Here is a 17,250-nt window from a genome sequence, read left to right on the forward strand (position 1 = left end):
TGGGCTGCATGATCCAAGCTTTAGATTTTTATAATAATGTTCAAATCACCATTGTTTTGAAACACTTAAAGTAAAAATTGCGTTACTCTGATTTGAGAATATGATGCAACTTAAATTGCAAAGGTGGTAATTGCCTGTTGGTTCTCACATAAGCAAGAGTGTTTGTAAACATTGACAGAATTTCTTCCTACTGCATGTGTTGGTAGCTCAGTGAAGAACAGCAGTAATAAAGATATCTGTAGGCCAAATCATTTTATGTACAGTTTGAAAAGCAGGGGTTGTACCTGGTCTTTAATGGCATCAGTGCAGCAGCATGACAAACGTAAAGTGGCATTGGCTGGCATCTTATCACATTTGCTTCAGTAATAGCATTGCTCTGTAGAGGAACTGCTCAGGACTGCTCTGTAGAAGAAGGGAGCTAGTAGGGTGACTCTCCTTTCAAAATCTGCAATGTTAAAAGAGCTTCCTTGACCACATCTGCACTGCTGTGACTGCAGAGCTGTTCGAGTGTTTCTTTAATCTTGTTGTCTTCTATTTCTTGTCTCAGATGGCCTGAATGGGAGAGTAAATGCTAACTTAGTGATGTGCCATGGCACAGCCATTCCCAACAACTGTTGCAATATATGCGTTTGGAGTATTTGCTTTTTAAAATGAGCTGCTTTAGCATAGAATTGTTCACTTGGAAGGGATATTAAAAAATGATCAAGTCCAAAGGTTAAGGTATGCTATGACTTAGGGCGCATTGTCAAAATGTCTGTTGGACACAGGCACAGGCCATCAGCCACCTTGCTAGGAAGTTGTTTGACCACCTTCAGAGGAAGCAGATTTTTCTTATTAAATATGTTCCTCTCAATGGGTATTTTGTAACTCTTTGAAAGTGTTTATTCTTATTTTTAAGAGTTTCACTTCAGTTTCTCTCTTCCAAAGCCTGGTAAAACAGCAGAAAAGTATTCTGAAAATATAGTACAAGCTACACTTGAGTGTTTTTTTTTTTTTTTTTTTTTTTTTTTTGCCTCTGTACTTTGCTAACCTATCTATATTGGTAAGACTCAATTCTTACTGTTACAGATAAGTCTGCAGAATGTTAATGAAATACATCTTTTCAGTTCAGATCTTTTGTGTGAATGATGCATAGTCACACTGAAAGATGTGGGTACTTAGCCCTGAGCCAATACACGTATGACTACAGGGAAATATGCGTGCATTGCAAAATCTAGCTTGTCTGCCAAATATAGGGCAATGCCAGGACTTCAGAAGCAGCTCATCTTGTGGCAGATCTTTGGCAAAGCACAGCAATTGCTTTCAGTTTCCATAATTTATGCATAAAGACATAGTGAATTGTGGCATGAGATTTTTAGACTCCTGGTTTCAGAATGATTGTTTTAAGCTGACACCATGCTTCCAGGATCAGTCTCATCTTGCTTGGAAGCTTTTTCAGTCTTCCCTGACCAGAGATAGAGAGAAACTGAAATCATATCCTTCATTTGTTTTACTGAAACTTCCTATACATTTAACTGAGTGCTGATATAAAGGTACTGTTTTATTTCAGCCTCTGGTTTGCCTGCAGTGTTGACAGAATAAAGGTATGTTGAACTGTGGAAGTGATGTGCAGACTCCATCATTCTTTGAAGACCAAAATGTTATGGTATAGGCAGGGCCTGAGACTGCTAGATGCCAGATTGGTGCATGATGAATTTATTCTAAGGCTCTGGTTTTGCTTATTCAGGAATTGATTCTGCCACAAACAGTGGAATAAAGCTTTTCTTATTTTTTTTTTTTTTTTTTTTTTAGCTTAACTAATAGCTTAATCAATTTATCATGAAATAAAACCACGAGTGAGATTTTTAGAGATCAATGGAGAATGAGCCTCTTTATCCTTTACTGTTCACTGATTGCAGTATCACAAGGACGGTACGTTTCAGAAACAGCAAATACTTTAATCACAAACATCCATCTTTGCATCACAAGAGTACTTAAAATGAAGTTACCTGAATTAAGAAGACTGCACAGAAGACTCATTGAATTATATTTCACCTCGGCACTCGTATTATCATCTTGTAGAAGTTTGTGTAAGCTTTGTACTAGCTGCGATTCCTTGAAAGATTCTTCAAGGGTTTCTGAAAAATAAGCAATCAGACACCTGAGCTGAAAAGATGATAGAATGTGAAGATGCTTGCATTTTCATAAAAATAAGATTTCTAACTGGCTTTGTTTAAAAGCAGTTACATAAACAAACATGTCTTGAGGACATTCTCAGTAATGGGGAATTAGCGTCTGATCGGTAGAATTTTTTTCCTCTGGCATCATTCTGGAAGACGTTATACTACAGATGCTATAAGACAACATTAGATATTAAATTGAGTCTGAGATACTTGGCGATACACTAAGCATTAAGATGGGCTGTCTTGCTTTCCTTGTTGGTATAGAAAATTCTAAATTTAGTTGGCCTTCAGTTTCTTCTCATATATGTAGGTTTGTGGTGGTTGTTTTTGTTGTCACAAACTGAGCCCAATTTTTCAAATATGATCAATCATGCAGGATAAACCTGAGAAGTTACTGTACAATCTCTCTTAAAATTCAGCTCGCTAATAGTTACAGCATTTATAGTTTTGTTATTTTTCATTTTCAGATTATGCAGAACCTTTTTGCCGGTGCTTTTCCTGTACTCCTACATTCAGATAACTGTCTTGTGAAAACTTTCATCCTTTTATAGATTTCAGTGATCATTCAAGTTCATAACCAGCCCCTGTGTAACTGTCTGCATTTATACCTTTTCTCGTTGCTTTCTATATTTTTTGTAGGGTTTTTAACGTGGCATGATACTGAACAGATTGTGCCTGTCCACACAACGTGATTATTTGACTATTTAACTCTACCTTAAGCAAAAAACAGACAAACAAACAAACAAAAAAACAACAACCCAACATCTAAACAATTCCTGAGTTCTATTCTTTCTGTTATTTTCTAGGTGGATAACCTCCTTTGTCTGAGGAGTTCTATCTAGGCAGTCGTGCTTTTACTTACAAGTAGAATTTGCAGCTTGGCTGTTGCTTAATAATATGAGGATTCTGCACAGATTAATACTTTCAGGAGAATAATACCTAAATCAATAGCAGATGCTATTGCCAGGGCGTTCAGAGCCTCGTTCTGCATGGCATCGTGTTTGCTCATGGTCATGGAAACCAGGTGCTTCACTCCTTGTGCCTCCTGCACTGCTTTGACCACTTCCTGTTAGACGAAAGATGAAAGGGCTTAGATGGAAATGAGAGTTGTGAGTAGAATGGAAAGGGAAGAGATTGCATTCTTCAGTCTCCAGATAGATGGAAATGATTGGCCTGCTGTAGTATGGGCTGATGGTATGAAAATCAATGTATCGTAGGACTGGAGAAGTCTTTGGAACAAGTCGTGCACGTGTGCTTAAGGCTGTTCTAATTTACTTGAAATGTTGGTACACAGAAGTATGTAGAGAGGATGTGTGCATAGATACCTTTGCATGGTCTCTAAGAGTTTCATTTTGAATCTATTACAGTTTTTCTTTCAAGCCTTCAGACTAGCAGTGGTTTAGTTTTACCCTCAAAGCCTACGCAGATAGTCTCTACTTTTTATTCCACAGCTTCAGAGTAAAGCATAGTTGGATGTCTGTACATAATACCATGATTTACAAGAAAGAGAAGCTTGTTCTAATTCGCTAGCAGGTACAGCTCACACTGGATTCATCGTTTTCAACAGACAGACAAGTAAGCTGTTTGGAGCTTGTGAAAGATGTGCAGGATACAGCTGGCTTATATTTACCATTTAAAATAGGTATTTGAAACTAATTTATTTATGGAAATAGAAAAGCGTCACTTAACATTGGTCAAGCCTTAATTTGAGCGGGGTAGAAGTTAACAAGTGACAGTCATTACCATGTTGCTTGTTTTTGTGACTTCTATCTGTGCAGTGAATTGCATTTTTTGCTTCTGTCTCTCCAGTTGCTACTGATGCTGACTAGAGATACTTTTAACAAAATATATATATATATGTTTTTAAATTATATAATCGTACACACCATTTAACATTTTACCCCTAGCTTATATGGACAAGCTTTAAAAAAAATTTAAGGACGGGTTTAAAACATATGCTCTCATACTTGGGATCTGTTGTGACGCAAGATTGATGCTAGAAGCCGATTTGCTTCTCCACAAACGTCGGTGTCGTCACTGACATCGCACCACTGCACCAGTCTGTTCAGCAGCATGGGGTCTTGGCCCAAAATTTCAGCCGCGTCAGCTGAAGAGAAAAACATCAGCAGCAGACATTTACAATCTCAGTCTTTGTCCCAGAAATATGAATGTAAAATTAGCAAAGGATACTGAGCTCCATCTTGTGGTCTAAGCTGTAAATAAAGCATTGGGCTTGAATGATCTTGGATATCTTTGCCTGTGGAATGTCAGTTGTTTCAGGACACGTCTTGGAGGTAAAAACATAAATCAAGCTGTTCTTGTAAAGCTAAACTTTTCATAGGCTGCTGAAGGCTTAAAATGAACAATTCGGATCTTTGAAAGCAAATCTTACGTTACTGTATTGAAAACTTCATATGTGGCCTATCCCTTTCCCTTTATTTCTTGCATATTTGCCCTTTGAGCCCTGTATGAATGTTGTCATAAGCTCTTTGGAACCTTGTCATTTCTTTGTTCTCAGTAATGGGCATAATTATGGTTGGTATAATGTGAAAAGTCTAAGGCTTAGTACAGAATTGCAGCATGTCTGTAGTTACACTCTTGAGTTGTTAAACTGTCTATTAGGTGTAACTAAAATGTGTCATAAGTTTGGAGGAACTTATTTCTTTGCTTTTCCCTGCGTTTCAGCAACCGTATCTCAGGACTTCCCAGAAGCATTAATCGGTATTATTGACGCTTGGAAAAAACCTACTGGATAAGTTCTTGAAATTGATGAAATACTGTGATTTAAGACTTGTGCCAGTAAAGGAAACTAAACCCCAAATCCTTAAAATTCAGTAGCAGAAGGAGCTATAGTGCTGCAGATGCCATTGCAGTATTGCGTCAGTCTAGTACCGTAGCACTTGAGTCTTGTGTACTTTAATGCACATACTAGTCACAGGACTGATGCTCGCTTTGATTGTGTTCTAGTTTCAAGAATACATTGTGGTAATAGATTTTAGCCGAAATTTAAGAGTCTGGTTTTATTGCTTGTGATTGAGGAATTTTATATTTGACTTCATGCTGGTCATTCTGAGCTTTTCCCCATTCCCCATGTGTTTGTTTTGACTGGCATGTTGTATGATAAACTCTGGTAATGAAAAGGCTTTATTTCTAGGTCAGATGTTACATGTTAGTCTGAGGAGATCATGGTAATCCAGTTTAGCTGAGAAAGCTGACAAAGGTAAGAGGGTGGCAAATGAAACTGGTGTAAGAGGTTTGTTCAAAGAAAGGGTCTTGACCCAGTTTGTCAGGGATTTCCTGATGTCTACCAGTGATAGATCTCTGAGACAAAAACCAATTAGTCAATGTTAACAGGAACAGAAGGACCTCTTGGCTTACAAAATGCCAAGCTTCAATAAATTGTGCATATTACTGACCTTGAATTTGAGCTGCATGTCCTTTGACCATGTAGCGAGGTGCACAAATTCTTTTGCAGCTCTAAAGCAAAGATTATTGCTGTGTTCTTTTTAGTGTAACAAAGCTGACACGTTTCAGTGTGTTTTTCTATAGTTGGAGAGAAACCTGCCTTTTCTAGTCTATTTTATAAGCCTCAGCATGCCCAGTGATTGTCAGTAATTAATTTACCCTAGATAAGGCAATTAACTAATTTAGTGTGGACTTGCTAGTAGATGCGTATTCATAAGAGTCTCAGAGTTAATTAAGGGCAATGTTAGCTCTTGGGTAAACAAAATAGAAAGTAATTAAAGGTGGGAGAAGTGTGTGCTCATAGATGTAAATGGGTAAACACTGAATAATCTTCTATATCTTTTTTTTTCTACTCAACATTATTATATTGGTACTGTTTCATATTCAGAAGCTTTGTGCCAAATTTTAGTTTCTTATTAGGGCTTGCAAACAACATTAAGTTAAAAACAGTAATAATAAGTAATACAGTATTTAATATTGTAGATCTGCACTATTATTGTGACTCAATTAAAAAAAAAAATTAATAGTCTCCCCTCTCACAGTCAAGATATAACTTCAGATAAATGACATTTCGCTGACTTGCTTCAAAACCTGAGGCTGAACTCCTGTATATCTTGCTATGTTGAAATTTAAGTGGAAGCAGGTTTCTAAAAGGGTTGGAATCAGTGCAAACTAATGAGTGCTAGATCTTACCTTGATAACTAAATTGATCAGTGTTCCAGAGCAGCTGCTTTGGTGACTTCAGACCACTATTGTACTGTTACTATAAAAAGCTGCAGCAACTTGTTTTTATGTATATGTTCTGCTAAGAAACTGAATACATTTAAAAGTTAGGATGTTGTCATAATGTTAACGTAATTGTGAGGTTTTGTGCCTTAATTGTGCACTTTGCATATAGCTAGATTGTGCATAGATTGAAGCATTCAGTGAAGGCTGTTGTCTTTGCAAGCTCATCTCAGTGTAAAGCAAAATGATGTGAAGAGCAAGCAGATAATCCCTTAATTTCAACATTTGAGCCTTACCAAAACTAACCTGTGAAAATATATATAGAGAGAGACTACGTTACTGGACTGGTGGTAGCAACTCATTTTTCATAAACCTCAACTCCTTTGTATTGTTTAATTCTTGTTTGTTTATTTTTTAGCTATCTGGCATTACAAATCCTTTCCATCGTACTCATGCTTTGTTGATGTATTTTCTGTAGAAAACATTTTCCTTTAGGCCTTTGGCATTTCTCACTGACTACTACAGGTTGTTTATTTGGTGTGTTCCTCATCTATTGAGGTTGACTGAGAGTGATGTGGGAAGGCTTTTGCAGCCCTGAGCAATGGTCTCTGTGGGAACCTCGCCAGAGGGAATGGAATTAGGTTAGCGGGATGCTTAGCCTGTCCTCTCCCTGTACGTGCCCTATGGGACACAGGAAGGAGAAGAATTTGTAGTTGACATCAGTAAACATCAGCAATTCCCTACCTTGGCCATCTGCTAACATTCGTAGTGTTCCAAGAAGTTTAAACTGCGCAGGAGGCATCTCTGACCGTAGAAGTGCCTGAATCCGTTCTGCCACGCCTTCCTCCAGCATTTGAACCTTATTAACAACTAGAGAATGGAATTGGTGAATAGAAAGGAATTAATGGGAAGTCATTACACAAACATCTGAAATTACAGTTATGACTTAATATAATCATTGTTCTGAATCTAGCGTTCCATTATGCTTTTAGCGGAAAGGTCCAACTTGGTAGAAAAGTTGGAGATAAGGTCAGGACAGACCAACTATTTAGGTCTGTGTTTTGAGCTAAAAGCTTTCAAGAAATTGCTGTTAGAAGACTTCTGGGTCTTTTGATCTCAAGCCTACCCAGAACACAGTAAAAAACAGGATAAACACAACACTCTTGTTTCTCTTTGTATATCTTGTAATAGATTTCTATTCACTCGCCCACTTGCTTGATCAAGGCTTTTTCTGTTCTTGCTTATCTTAACTGAGCTGAGTGGCAGAAATGACTTGCATAACCGTACTGGTTGCATGTGATGTTTCTTTTATTTGAGCTCGCTGGTCCTCTGTTGTTCATGCCTTTGTTTCTTTGCTTTCCTCTCTCAAATCTTGCCTTTGCTCCTTGTTAGTGTAGTAATCCCTGGTAATAATCAGAAGCTTGTCTGGAAAGAGTCCTAATGCTGCTTAACTGTGCTACCTAAGCTGCTTCTTCCAGAGCAATTTTCCTCCAATCTTACATGTGCCTTGCAGGATATGTAGGCGACAGTGAAAGGAGTAAGATGTGCCACAGAAATCTTCCTGACTGGGAAGAAACAAAGGTATATCTCAATACAAACGGAAGCAATGGAAGCCAACTAGCAAGTAGTATGTTGTGGGGCTCTTGTTTATTCAAAGCAGTGACTATATATAGAAATGTTTACTCAACTAAGCATGCTGGCTAGTTGACGTAATAACTCTATGCTTTAATTTTCAGGAAAATAATGTTGGTGCCTTGTTCTTATTTGAAGTGCTCTGCAGCAGTGTGAGGACTGTGGTGTGGGGTGCTGTTCTGTTAGGTCTGTAGTAAAATCTTCTTGGTCTGAGTTGTACTTTCACGTGGAAGCTGTAGTTTAGAGATTAGAGGTAACAGAGTTTTCTGGTACATTTATTTAAGATCGTGAGAGTGGAGTTTTAAAACTCTTACACATGCAACATTTCCAATAGATATGGGCTTTATAGAAGAACAAATTCATAATGTCTACCGAGTGTGGTGAGATAGCTTATAGTACAAAACATGGGGTGAAGTTATAAGTGTTGTTACGTGTTTTTGTCTTTAACCTCTGTGTGCTTTTAATGTGAAATCACTTCAGCAGCTGACAACGAGATCAGGCTGTTTTATATTTAGGTCCCTTGTATATCTGGTAAGTCCAGATGGGTTACATAAAATGCTTCTGTAGGGCAGAAAAAACTCAGTTGTCCTCCAGAATGCGGAGGACTGGAATTGGTGACGTGGACATAACTGTACAGATCTCCATTAAATGACCCAGCTTTACAAAGAATCACAGTAAATCTGTCGTGTTCAAACTGTACCTGGGACAGCAAGGTTTCGAAGTGCACTGAGTGCTGCATGTTGAACAGAGATGTCTTCACTCTCCACGTGTTTTTCCAAAAGATCCAGAAGCTGATGTATGACTCCCACCTGTACCATTCGTACACAGTTGCCATCTAAGGAAATAGGAGAAACCAAGCAGGTGGGGGAGGTGAGATGAGAATCGCTGGTAGAATTTAAGTAATATGAATTGAGAATTCAGGGAGTCTTTGCCTGGTCTCTTATAACGTTTTGAAAAGATTGAGATGGAAGCTTTTGGCAGTAGTTTTTAGAAGCTTCAAATCTTTAGAGAGAAAAGTGAACATAAGCTGCCTGTGAACTGATGCTGAGATGCATCCTTGAGTAAGACATGGCTTGACAACTCTTTCTAGAGCCATTCACTGTCAGATTAAAAGCCATATCTTTACCAATAAATTTCTTCCTCCAGTACTGCTTTAATTTCCCTTGTATATATGTGATGGAATTCTAGTGGTGTTTCACATTTCTCTGCAGCATAGCTTTAATACTCCAATTTTGCTATTCTACTTGTTTAAGAGACTATTGTGATACTATCTACCTTATCCAGCAGTTGTTAGTCTGATTACTTGTTTTGTATGATGACTCCTCCTTTTATATAGTAAGATTGTTAGATTTTTTTCTTACCTGTTCTGAGAAACGCACTTTGTGAAATAAGTCTTTGTTGCACTCATGAAACTAGAAAAAACTCTAGATTTAGAGAGTTTGTATGTGTTCAAACCTGGAGAAGGAGTGGATTTGTGCTTTCCAAAGAACAGTGATTTTGGGCAGTATGTGCTCCACGATACTTTTTGAGTATCTGTATGTCTGTTTTGTCTCCCTTTCTTTGAGAACACTCTGCAGGGATGACAACCCTTTCATTATCAGAAGTTCTTTAGCTCCCTTTGATAGGAAATGTGATTGTGTTCTCTTAAAGAGTTGAAGGAAACTGCTACCCTCCACATCTTTCCTGAACGAAGTGTTTTGAAGATGCCATTTGGCAAATATTTTTCTGTATTTGATTATTCTGTTTAGTTAATCACATTGCAAGCAAAGCATCTTCTTGACACCAGTCAACATTATTTCATTGCTGTGTTCTTACTGTATGAATACTTGTTGATAAAAGATGGCAAAAAATTGTCAGTGCTACTCAGGAAGATCACATCCTCACGTGGGATAATGAATTACTTATATAGCTAATACAGTCTTAGTACGTATTTGACCAAAAGTAGGTTTAGTTGATTCTTATGCTGCTCGCTGCATGCCTAAAATATACCAAGTTCTAGTTTTTTGTGTATACTGCTTAAATGGCCATATGTAGTAGTTTTTAAGGCTTGTGCTGGTCTGAATTTTATTTCTACTCCAAAGCAGTAGAAACTATTCCCTTTTGAATGTTCTCTTTTGAACCAACAGCACTGCTCTTTTAGTGTTTTTTCTGCTGTTGCATTTCAGTTGGTGGCATGTTTTTCTCCCTAAATTTTTGTGTGTACAATAAGAATGTAAAAGTATTTGAGTGTGAGTAGATATTTTCATGAGTAAACTGTTAGTCAGAGAAGTACTTCAAATTTCATTTGTGCAGAATTTTTTTAATTACAGTTTCATGTCTGCATTCTGTAAAGAGGATGATTGAAGAACCACAAGTAAAAACATGTTCTCTTGCCTGGCCCTAATCTTTGGACATTAGAGTATAAGAGGAAAGTTGCCTAGCTCTATTAAGGAATAAGTTCTCAGAAAATAGACTGTTTTAGGCTGACAGAATTCTACGGGCAAAAAATGCTTTAACCTCCATACAGGCTAATCTTCACTGAAATTAATTTTTTTACACCCCCAACCTTTCAAACCAAAGAATGGCTAAGCATCTTTTTCCTCTTGTAGTAAAGTACAGGTAGAGGAACCCAGTAGCGACTGCCTTGCTTTGATTGTTCTAGAGTTCCAAATTGGTTCCCTCTCTTATGGATTTTTGCTTGGCTAGTAGCAGAATTTAGTGGCTCATAGTTAAGTTGCTAGGAACAACCATCTCGATAGCTGCAAAAGGTGCCATTTTTCACTGCCTTAGAAGTCAGTTCATGCTGACATGGGGTTTCCATGGGATTTCTTTTCATAGATTAAAGCTATGCATACAGCAGTGGCACAAACTGGGATGTGAAAAGGATTATTCAATTTTTCCCCAAGAACTATCTAATGGGGTTGTGGGAGAGATGCAGGAGGAAGAGGGAGTGACAAAGCAAGCCATTCAGCTGAGTAAATGGAAGATAGCAAGCTGAAAGGCACAGAGAGCTTCATAGTCAGTGACACACAATGGCTGATTAAGAGCTAAGTCAGAGACCACGAATAAAGGAAGTATAGGGAGGATGTAGAGGAGAGGTAGGGAGAAACACATATGGTAGTCACAGCTTTTTTTCTAAAGCTTACTATATTGCTGACCATTCAGAGAGATCTGAGGGAGTCCTTTCTGATAATTAAATTAATGGAGAAAGTCAAGCAGTGTTGAAAAAGCTCTTTTTTGTTTGAACCCAATTTGATCCCAGTACAACAGCTGTCAGTGGCAGAGGAATGGACAGAAAATGTGGGTTTTCCTCTGACTGATTCAGCACAGTAAGGCTTCCCAGGAATCTCTTCATAAGAGTTTCTCTGTTTCTCTCTGCATTGTATTAAAGCTCAAAGATCTCTAAAATAGGAAAGCATGAAAGATAAAAATGACTTAACTTGAGCTTTTTTGTCTGTGTATTTTGAACAAATGAATTTGCTATGAAACTGTTCCAGAGTCTCATCTCTATTAATATGGGCTTTAGGTAAAACAAAGTATGAATGCTTGCATCCCTGATCACCCTATTTTTGACCATTGTTCCTTAGATTATTTCAACATTAGTTTTTGTTACTTAAAAGTATTCAAGTCTCCAGCCTACAGAAAAGCAAGTTATTAAGAGACGTGCAGCAAATGAAATCTAATAGTGTTGCTTTTCCCTCTACTTACAAACAGTGGCTTTTTAGGTATGATGGGTAGAGAACAATCAACTTTACCATTAGTTTTGTAAAGCTGACAATAACCGATCCTCCTGACTCTATATCTGCACGTTTGGATATGAGGCAGGTTCCAGCATTCTGGGAGAGAATGCCACATCCCTTAGACAAAATTTTGCATGTACTTATCTGAGGCATAATAAATGGAAAATGTCAAGTACATCTTACGTCTGTTTGTAGATAGCCACACAGTGAGTTGTTCCATCTGTCTTTGGAGGGATCCAGGGGAAAATCTGAATCGATGATAACTTCAATTATTAACAATGACAACAACCTTTAAAACCTTTGACTGATGATTCCTTTGGGATTTGGGAGTGGGGTGCAGTGTAAGCATGCAGTTCTTGAAACTTATTTTTTCATTTGCCCAAAATGACAACAGGGATAACAGGGACACCTAAACTTAGGTGCCATTAGAAGTCTTCAGACTTTTTGCAGTGTGTCTCAAATCAACTTAAAGACTTAGAGAAAACTCTAGGTCAGCTATGTGTATGGTCTGGAATGATGTTTTTTTTCTGCTTCACAGATACACAATCTATATTACAAATAAATTTTTAAGTTTATTGGTTAATCCGAATATTTGAAGTATATACGTGGGCTTGAAGCAGTGAATGAGAAAGAAATGAATGGCTCAAGGCCATGTAAATGTTTTAATCTGACAAATGGCTTTAAATTCAAAGCAATCTGTTAGGCCAGTTTTGAAAGTGAAGTGTTAGAAGCTGTATGTGGACTGACCAGCCTTGGGTACAGCTGCAAAGGCCTGAAATTCTACCTGCACAAAGGTATTATCTTCTGCCAAGAGGCAGGAGGCAGTCATAGTAACATTAGATGGCTTGAGCCAGCATATAGGTGACACTTGAATGGAAACATGGGAACGTGAGCATACAACTGCTATAAATAAGGAAAGGATGATGTCTGAGTAATCCATTGGGTTATGAAACAGGTTGCAGATGTGTCTGTCAAGGAAATGGAAGACAATGAGCAAATGGCAACTCCTATTCCAATGGGATTTTGTGATGTTCTTTGTATCTGGAATGTGTGGGTTGTTGGTTTGTTTTACCTCCAAGAAGCAGAGAGACGATGAGATCGGATGTGGCCTTCACAACGCATGTGTCTTCAGCTTGTGAACTGCCCTGGAGCCTCAGCAGGATGTCGGACAGGACCTCTTGCACACCTGCCTCCACCAGCTGAACTTTCAGAGCATCTGCAGGCATCAGAAAAGCACACTAAGAGTTGGGTCATTGGGTTATTTGTGAAGTGTCTGAAGCAAGGAAGCGAAGTCCTTTACTTTAAGCTAGTCTCTTTTCCAGATGTGCTCTTTTTTGTTGATTGTTTTTTGTTTTGTTTTTAACAGACGTCTTGGTGCTAGGATGATGCCACAGGCTGAATGAGCAAAGCTTCAGAGCTGATCCTTAAAGTTTGCTGTATTGCCAATTTTCAATTTTAAAATCTTCATCAGGTATCTAGATACCTTTGAATGCTTACCATCATAGAATCACTGAATATTTGGGGGTGGAAGGGTCTTAAAAGCCCACCAAGTTCCAACCTCTTGCTGTGGGCTTGTTGCCATCTGTTAAGGCTGCCCAGCGTTCCATCCAACCAGGCCTTGAACACCTCCAGGGATGGGGCACCCACAGCTTTTCTGTTCCATTGCCTCACCAACTCTGAGTGGATTATCTCCTAATATCTAATCTAAATCTCTCTTTTAGTCAAAAACTGTTCCTCCTTGTCCTATCACTATCAGACTGCGTTAAAGTTTGTCAGTGAAAAGAATTTAGTCTGTTTTTCAGTTGTAAAGTCATGTTCTCCCTCAGTTCGTGCTTTACTGAAATAGAGTGGAAATGACTACTCTCACCTTCCTTTTTTTTTTTTTATTATCTTAACTTCCAAGTTTTAATCTTGTGGTTTATTTCCACTGAAGGGGTTACTGATTTCCACTAGTAGGATCCCATAGCAAACTCAGATCTAAAGCTAAGCACGGTATAATTTTCTCTCCTCCTTCCAAGCCTATAGAAGCCTTACCATTTTCTGCAAGCGCTTGGAGGACCTCAAAGATGATTTCTAACCTCTCATGATTCTCTGCTCTTCTCAGTTGTTTCACCAGCTGTTCAGCAACCTTTGTCTTGCTCAGAGCTTCCTTAGCTGTATCTGTACATGTGAAAAAGCCACCATTAGAAATTTTTCTATGTTCAATAAAATGTTAAAATTGTCTTCATGTAATCAGAAATGATAGAAGTTAAATGGGTTTTGAAAGGTTTTATTTGTAGATTATGTCACTTCGGACAGCATGGAGAGAGCAAAACTCTGTTATCACTTCTTTACACTTTCTTAATGCTGTTTTTGTTTACTTTCTGTAGCTATGTTTTATAATAGCTGTAAAATTAACCCTAACTGTAGCTCTGCTTACCCTTATACATCCATCTGTAGTATGATTATTTCATTTATCAAATTGGCTCTTGACACATGCCAGTTTGCTTTAGCAGTGTATTTTCTTCTTTGATTAGGTTAAATGGCTTTAATCTTGCTAAGATCTTGAACTTATGCGAGATACGTGTGAACCCCATTCTTTGCATCTCCCACTGTAGGTAGGAAGCAACAGTTTAAACTGTAGAGTGAGACCGTGTAGAAGGCGAGGTAACTTCTGTTTGGTCTTCCTCTTCCATCACTACTTTGTGTAAGGTAGCACAGATTAAGTTGATGTAGATGCCTTTTTCTTGAAAATTGTGTCAATTCAAAGCTAAGCTGTTTCATTAAGGTTTTTATACACTAATTATTAAAAAGTAGTAATTTTTAGAATTTCATATTCCGTATATGAATAGTTGAAACTATGTCAATTTACAGTAGGTAAAGTTATGCTGTCTATACTTCTTTATGGATCACAAAAATATTATTTTGAGATGATCCAGCAGTTGCTGATACTCCAGGACAGAGTAGCTACTTTACTAACATGGATGTTGTGACCAATTCCTGATTATGTACCAGTAGGGGATAACAAAAAAAAAAAAAAAAAAAAAGCAAACAAAATGCCCAGCAAAACAAAAACCCTTCCAGATGTGTGGGCATTCTGCACATAAAGGGAGAGGTGTGAAGATGGCATATTCCTGCAAGATATGAAGGCATTTACTTACCAAGGTCTGCAAGATTGCATAAGGCCAATAGGTCAACGTGGACAAGTGGTTCACTCTCTGCATGATCAGTCAATATTCGGACCAGTGATGGGATGACTCCTACCTTTACCAGCTCTTCCTGAAGATCACCTGGTAATAGCAAGTACAGAAGTTAAGGGTGGTTAAATAGAGACCAATTAATGAAGTAAAGAGGATCCAACTGAGTTGCTCTGTAGCAAGATAATCCAGTTCATTCTTGCAGTGCTAAATTTCACGCAGCTTTGAGATCGTGAGTTGAGGCTGGTATGTGTACGTGAAAAATGCTGATTCAGGACAGTTCTGCTAGGCCTCCTGGTTTTACTTGGGCCTGAGTAGTTTAAAAAAAAAAAAAAAAAAAAAAAACAGATTAAGGCAGTTGAATGAGTATACTGATTTGTACGACAGCTTCTAGTATGAGTTCTGATGGACTAGATAGCAACGTGTCTCTTGGTAACTATCCCAAAATGGAGTGAGGAACATACATTGGCTTATTTCTTTCAGGGAGTAGGAACCTGTGCTGTATTATCCATTGGCTTCCTTCATCCTGAGGGGCAGGGACATACGTGCTCTTTGTTAGTAACAATTATTTTTTGAGGAAGAAAAAGGTTACATTAAAGTATTCTAGGAGAATAATCCTCTTCAGTAGTTTTTTTTCCAGTTTTAATTGTTCTGAATCTTGAGATTCAGGAAATGCTTGAGTTCTATCCATCTTCTGTGTTTTCATAGGCTGAGAAAGGTCCTCAGACCAATGCAGATCAGTGTAGCTCGAGGGAAGTCAGCGAAGTGGATTGAAATTAATTTGTTCCTAGTTCTTGTGTACTATTAACAGTTGTTTCTGCTTTGCAGAACTATTGAGAAAACAGTTTACTGGTTTTGTAGTTTTAGTTATGTAGTTATGTAATTATGTAGTTTTATGTAGTTTTAGTTAGAATGAAAAACTAGTCTTTACAGTACATTTGAGAATAGCATGAACTGAAATACAAAGCTGATCAGTGATTGTTGCTTAACGTTGCAATAACATTGCTGTCATGAAAGTGTCTTGCTGAGACCTAGACTGCACTTCAGTTGGCAGCATGTACGGCCAGCACCAGGAAAAGCAGCTGAGTGCTATTGTACAACTTATAATCAGGGAATCACTGGACTAATTTTCAGGAGGGTAGTAGAGTCTGATACGTATATGCATATGTATGTGCTTGTATTTCATAGCAATAGGACAGGAGGCATAGCCACGGTTTTCTAGATAAAGCTACGTGGTTCCCCACTAGAAAGATAAGGGAAATTAGATGGAGAGAAACTGATAATACGTACTGGTTGAGAATCTCTATATTAGCTCCGCTAAGCACTAAGTATTTTGATCAGGGTAGGAATTAAAGATGAAAGAAAAAAATCTAGAGAAATCTATTGGGGCAATTAAGTGAAAATAGTATCAATTTGTAGGTCAGCAGGCTAGCTGGTATTCTGACTGTATGGAAGCCTTTACATCACAGATGTTTTCTGTATTCAAAGAATGTTCTTTAATGAAGAAGTAGTTATGTCATTATTAGTTCTTTTTAGTGTGTTTTTTTTTTTTTCTTCTGACACACTTTTAAAGAAATGCTTTGCCTTCTAAACACTTATTGTGTTGGGTGAAGTCAATGACCTTCAGGATTTGGCTTCAAGGCACTTCTACGCAGCTAATTAAGATTCATATGAAGCTCTGCTACTTTTTGATTGAAGATCAGGAGCATTCAGTCTCTGGTCTGACAAATATGTATCACCACGCAATCAAAATATATGGGGAAACTTTGAGTTGTTTGGAGTGCATTCAGCCTGGCAATATGTGAGCTGTGTGAACTGTATAACAGGAGATTGAAGAACATTGCGTGCTCAGGTCTCAAAGTGTAGCTTGTCATTCAAAATAATTTCTTGCAGATAGCAAAAATAGGGTTCTCTGAAATAGATACTTACGATTATCATAACAGATGCGACCAATAGCCCTCCCAGCATGAAGCAACATGTCTTGGTCTGTGCTTTCCAGAAAAGGTATCAAGGTCAGAACCAAATCTGCTTCAATACACGGTTTCTTCATTTCATCTGCATTGTTAAAGGAGAGGGACTGTAGTCTTTGCCAATAGAACAATTGTAATTGCAAGTGAGCATTAAAACGTGGAAAAACACAGCTAACATGCTATAACGTGCCCTGTAGTAACGTTGTATGTGCTAAAATACAACCTACCATTCTTAGCTATCTCTGAAAGCACCTGGGCTGCTTTTACTGCACATCGTGGATTGCTTTTCAGGATTTTTGCCAAAGATAGGAAGATCCCACTCTCTTGGATTAGGCGGAAGGTTCTCTGCTCTGTAACAATAAGAGTGTTTACAACACTTGCTATAGATTTGGAACTACTT

At 38.0% G+C, this 17,250-nt stretch overlaps 1 protein-coding gene across 1 annotated transcript; it reads right to left on the minus strand.

Annotated features, from left to right (window-relative positions):
* Positions 1–418: 418 nt before the first annotated feature.
* LOC306946280 (rap1 GTPase-GDP dissociation stimulator 1-like) lies at positions 419–17,165 on the minus strand (the record flags this gene model as incomplete). Its single annotated transcript, XM_079535266.1, has 11 exons — positions 17,078–17,165; positions 16,810–16,935; positions 14,845–14,973; positions 13,739–13,864; positions 12,777–12,920; positions 8,686–8,820; positions 7,098–7,223; positions 4,130–4,269; positions 3,102–3,228; positions 1,989–2,117; positions 419–552 (listed from the first exon to the last, which is right to left on the minus strand). The coding sequence occupies exons 2-11, from the start codon at positions 16,928–16,930 to the stop codon at positions 419–421; spliced, it is 1,311 nt and encodes a 436-aa protein (XP_079391392.1). The 5' UTR covers positions 16,931–16,935; positions 17,078–17,165.
* Between the last annotated feature and the right edge of the window lie 85 nt (positions 17,166–17,250).

This window comes from Tetrao urogallus (genome assembly GCF_951394365.1).
Source record: "Tetrao urogallus genome assembly, chromosome: 5".
NCBI lineage: Eukaryota > Metazoa > Chordata > Aves > Galliformes > Phasianidae > Tetrao > Tetrao urogallus.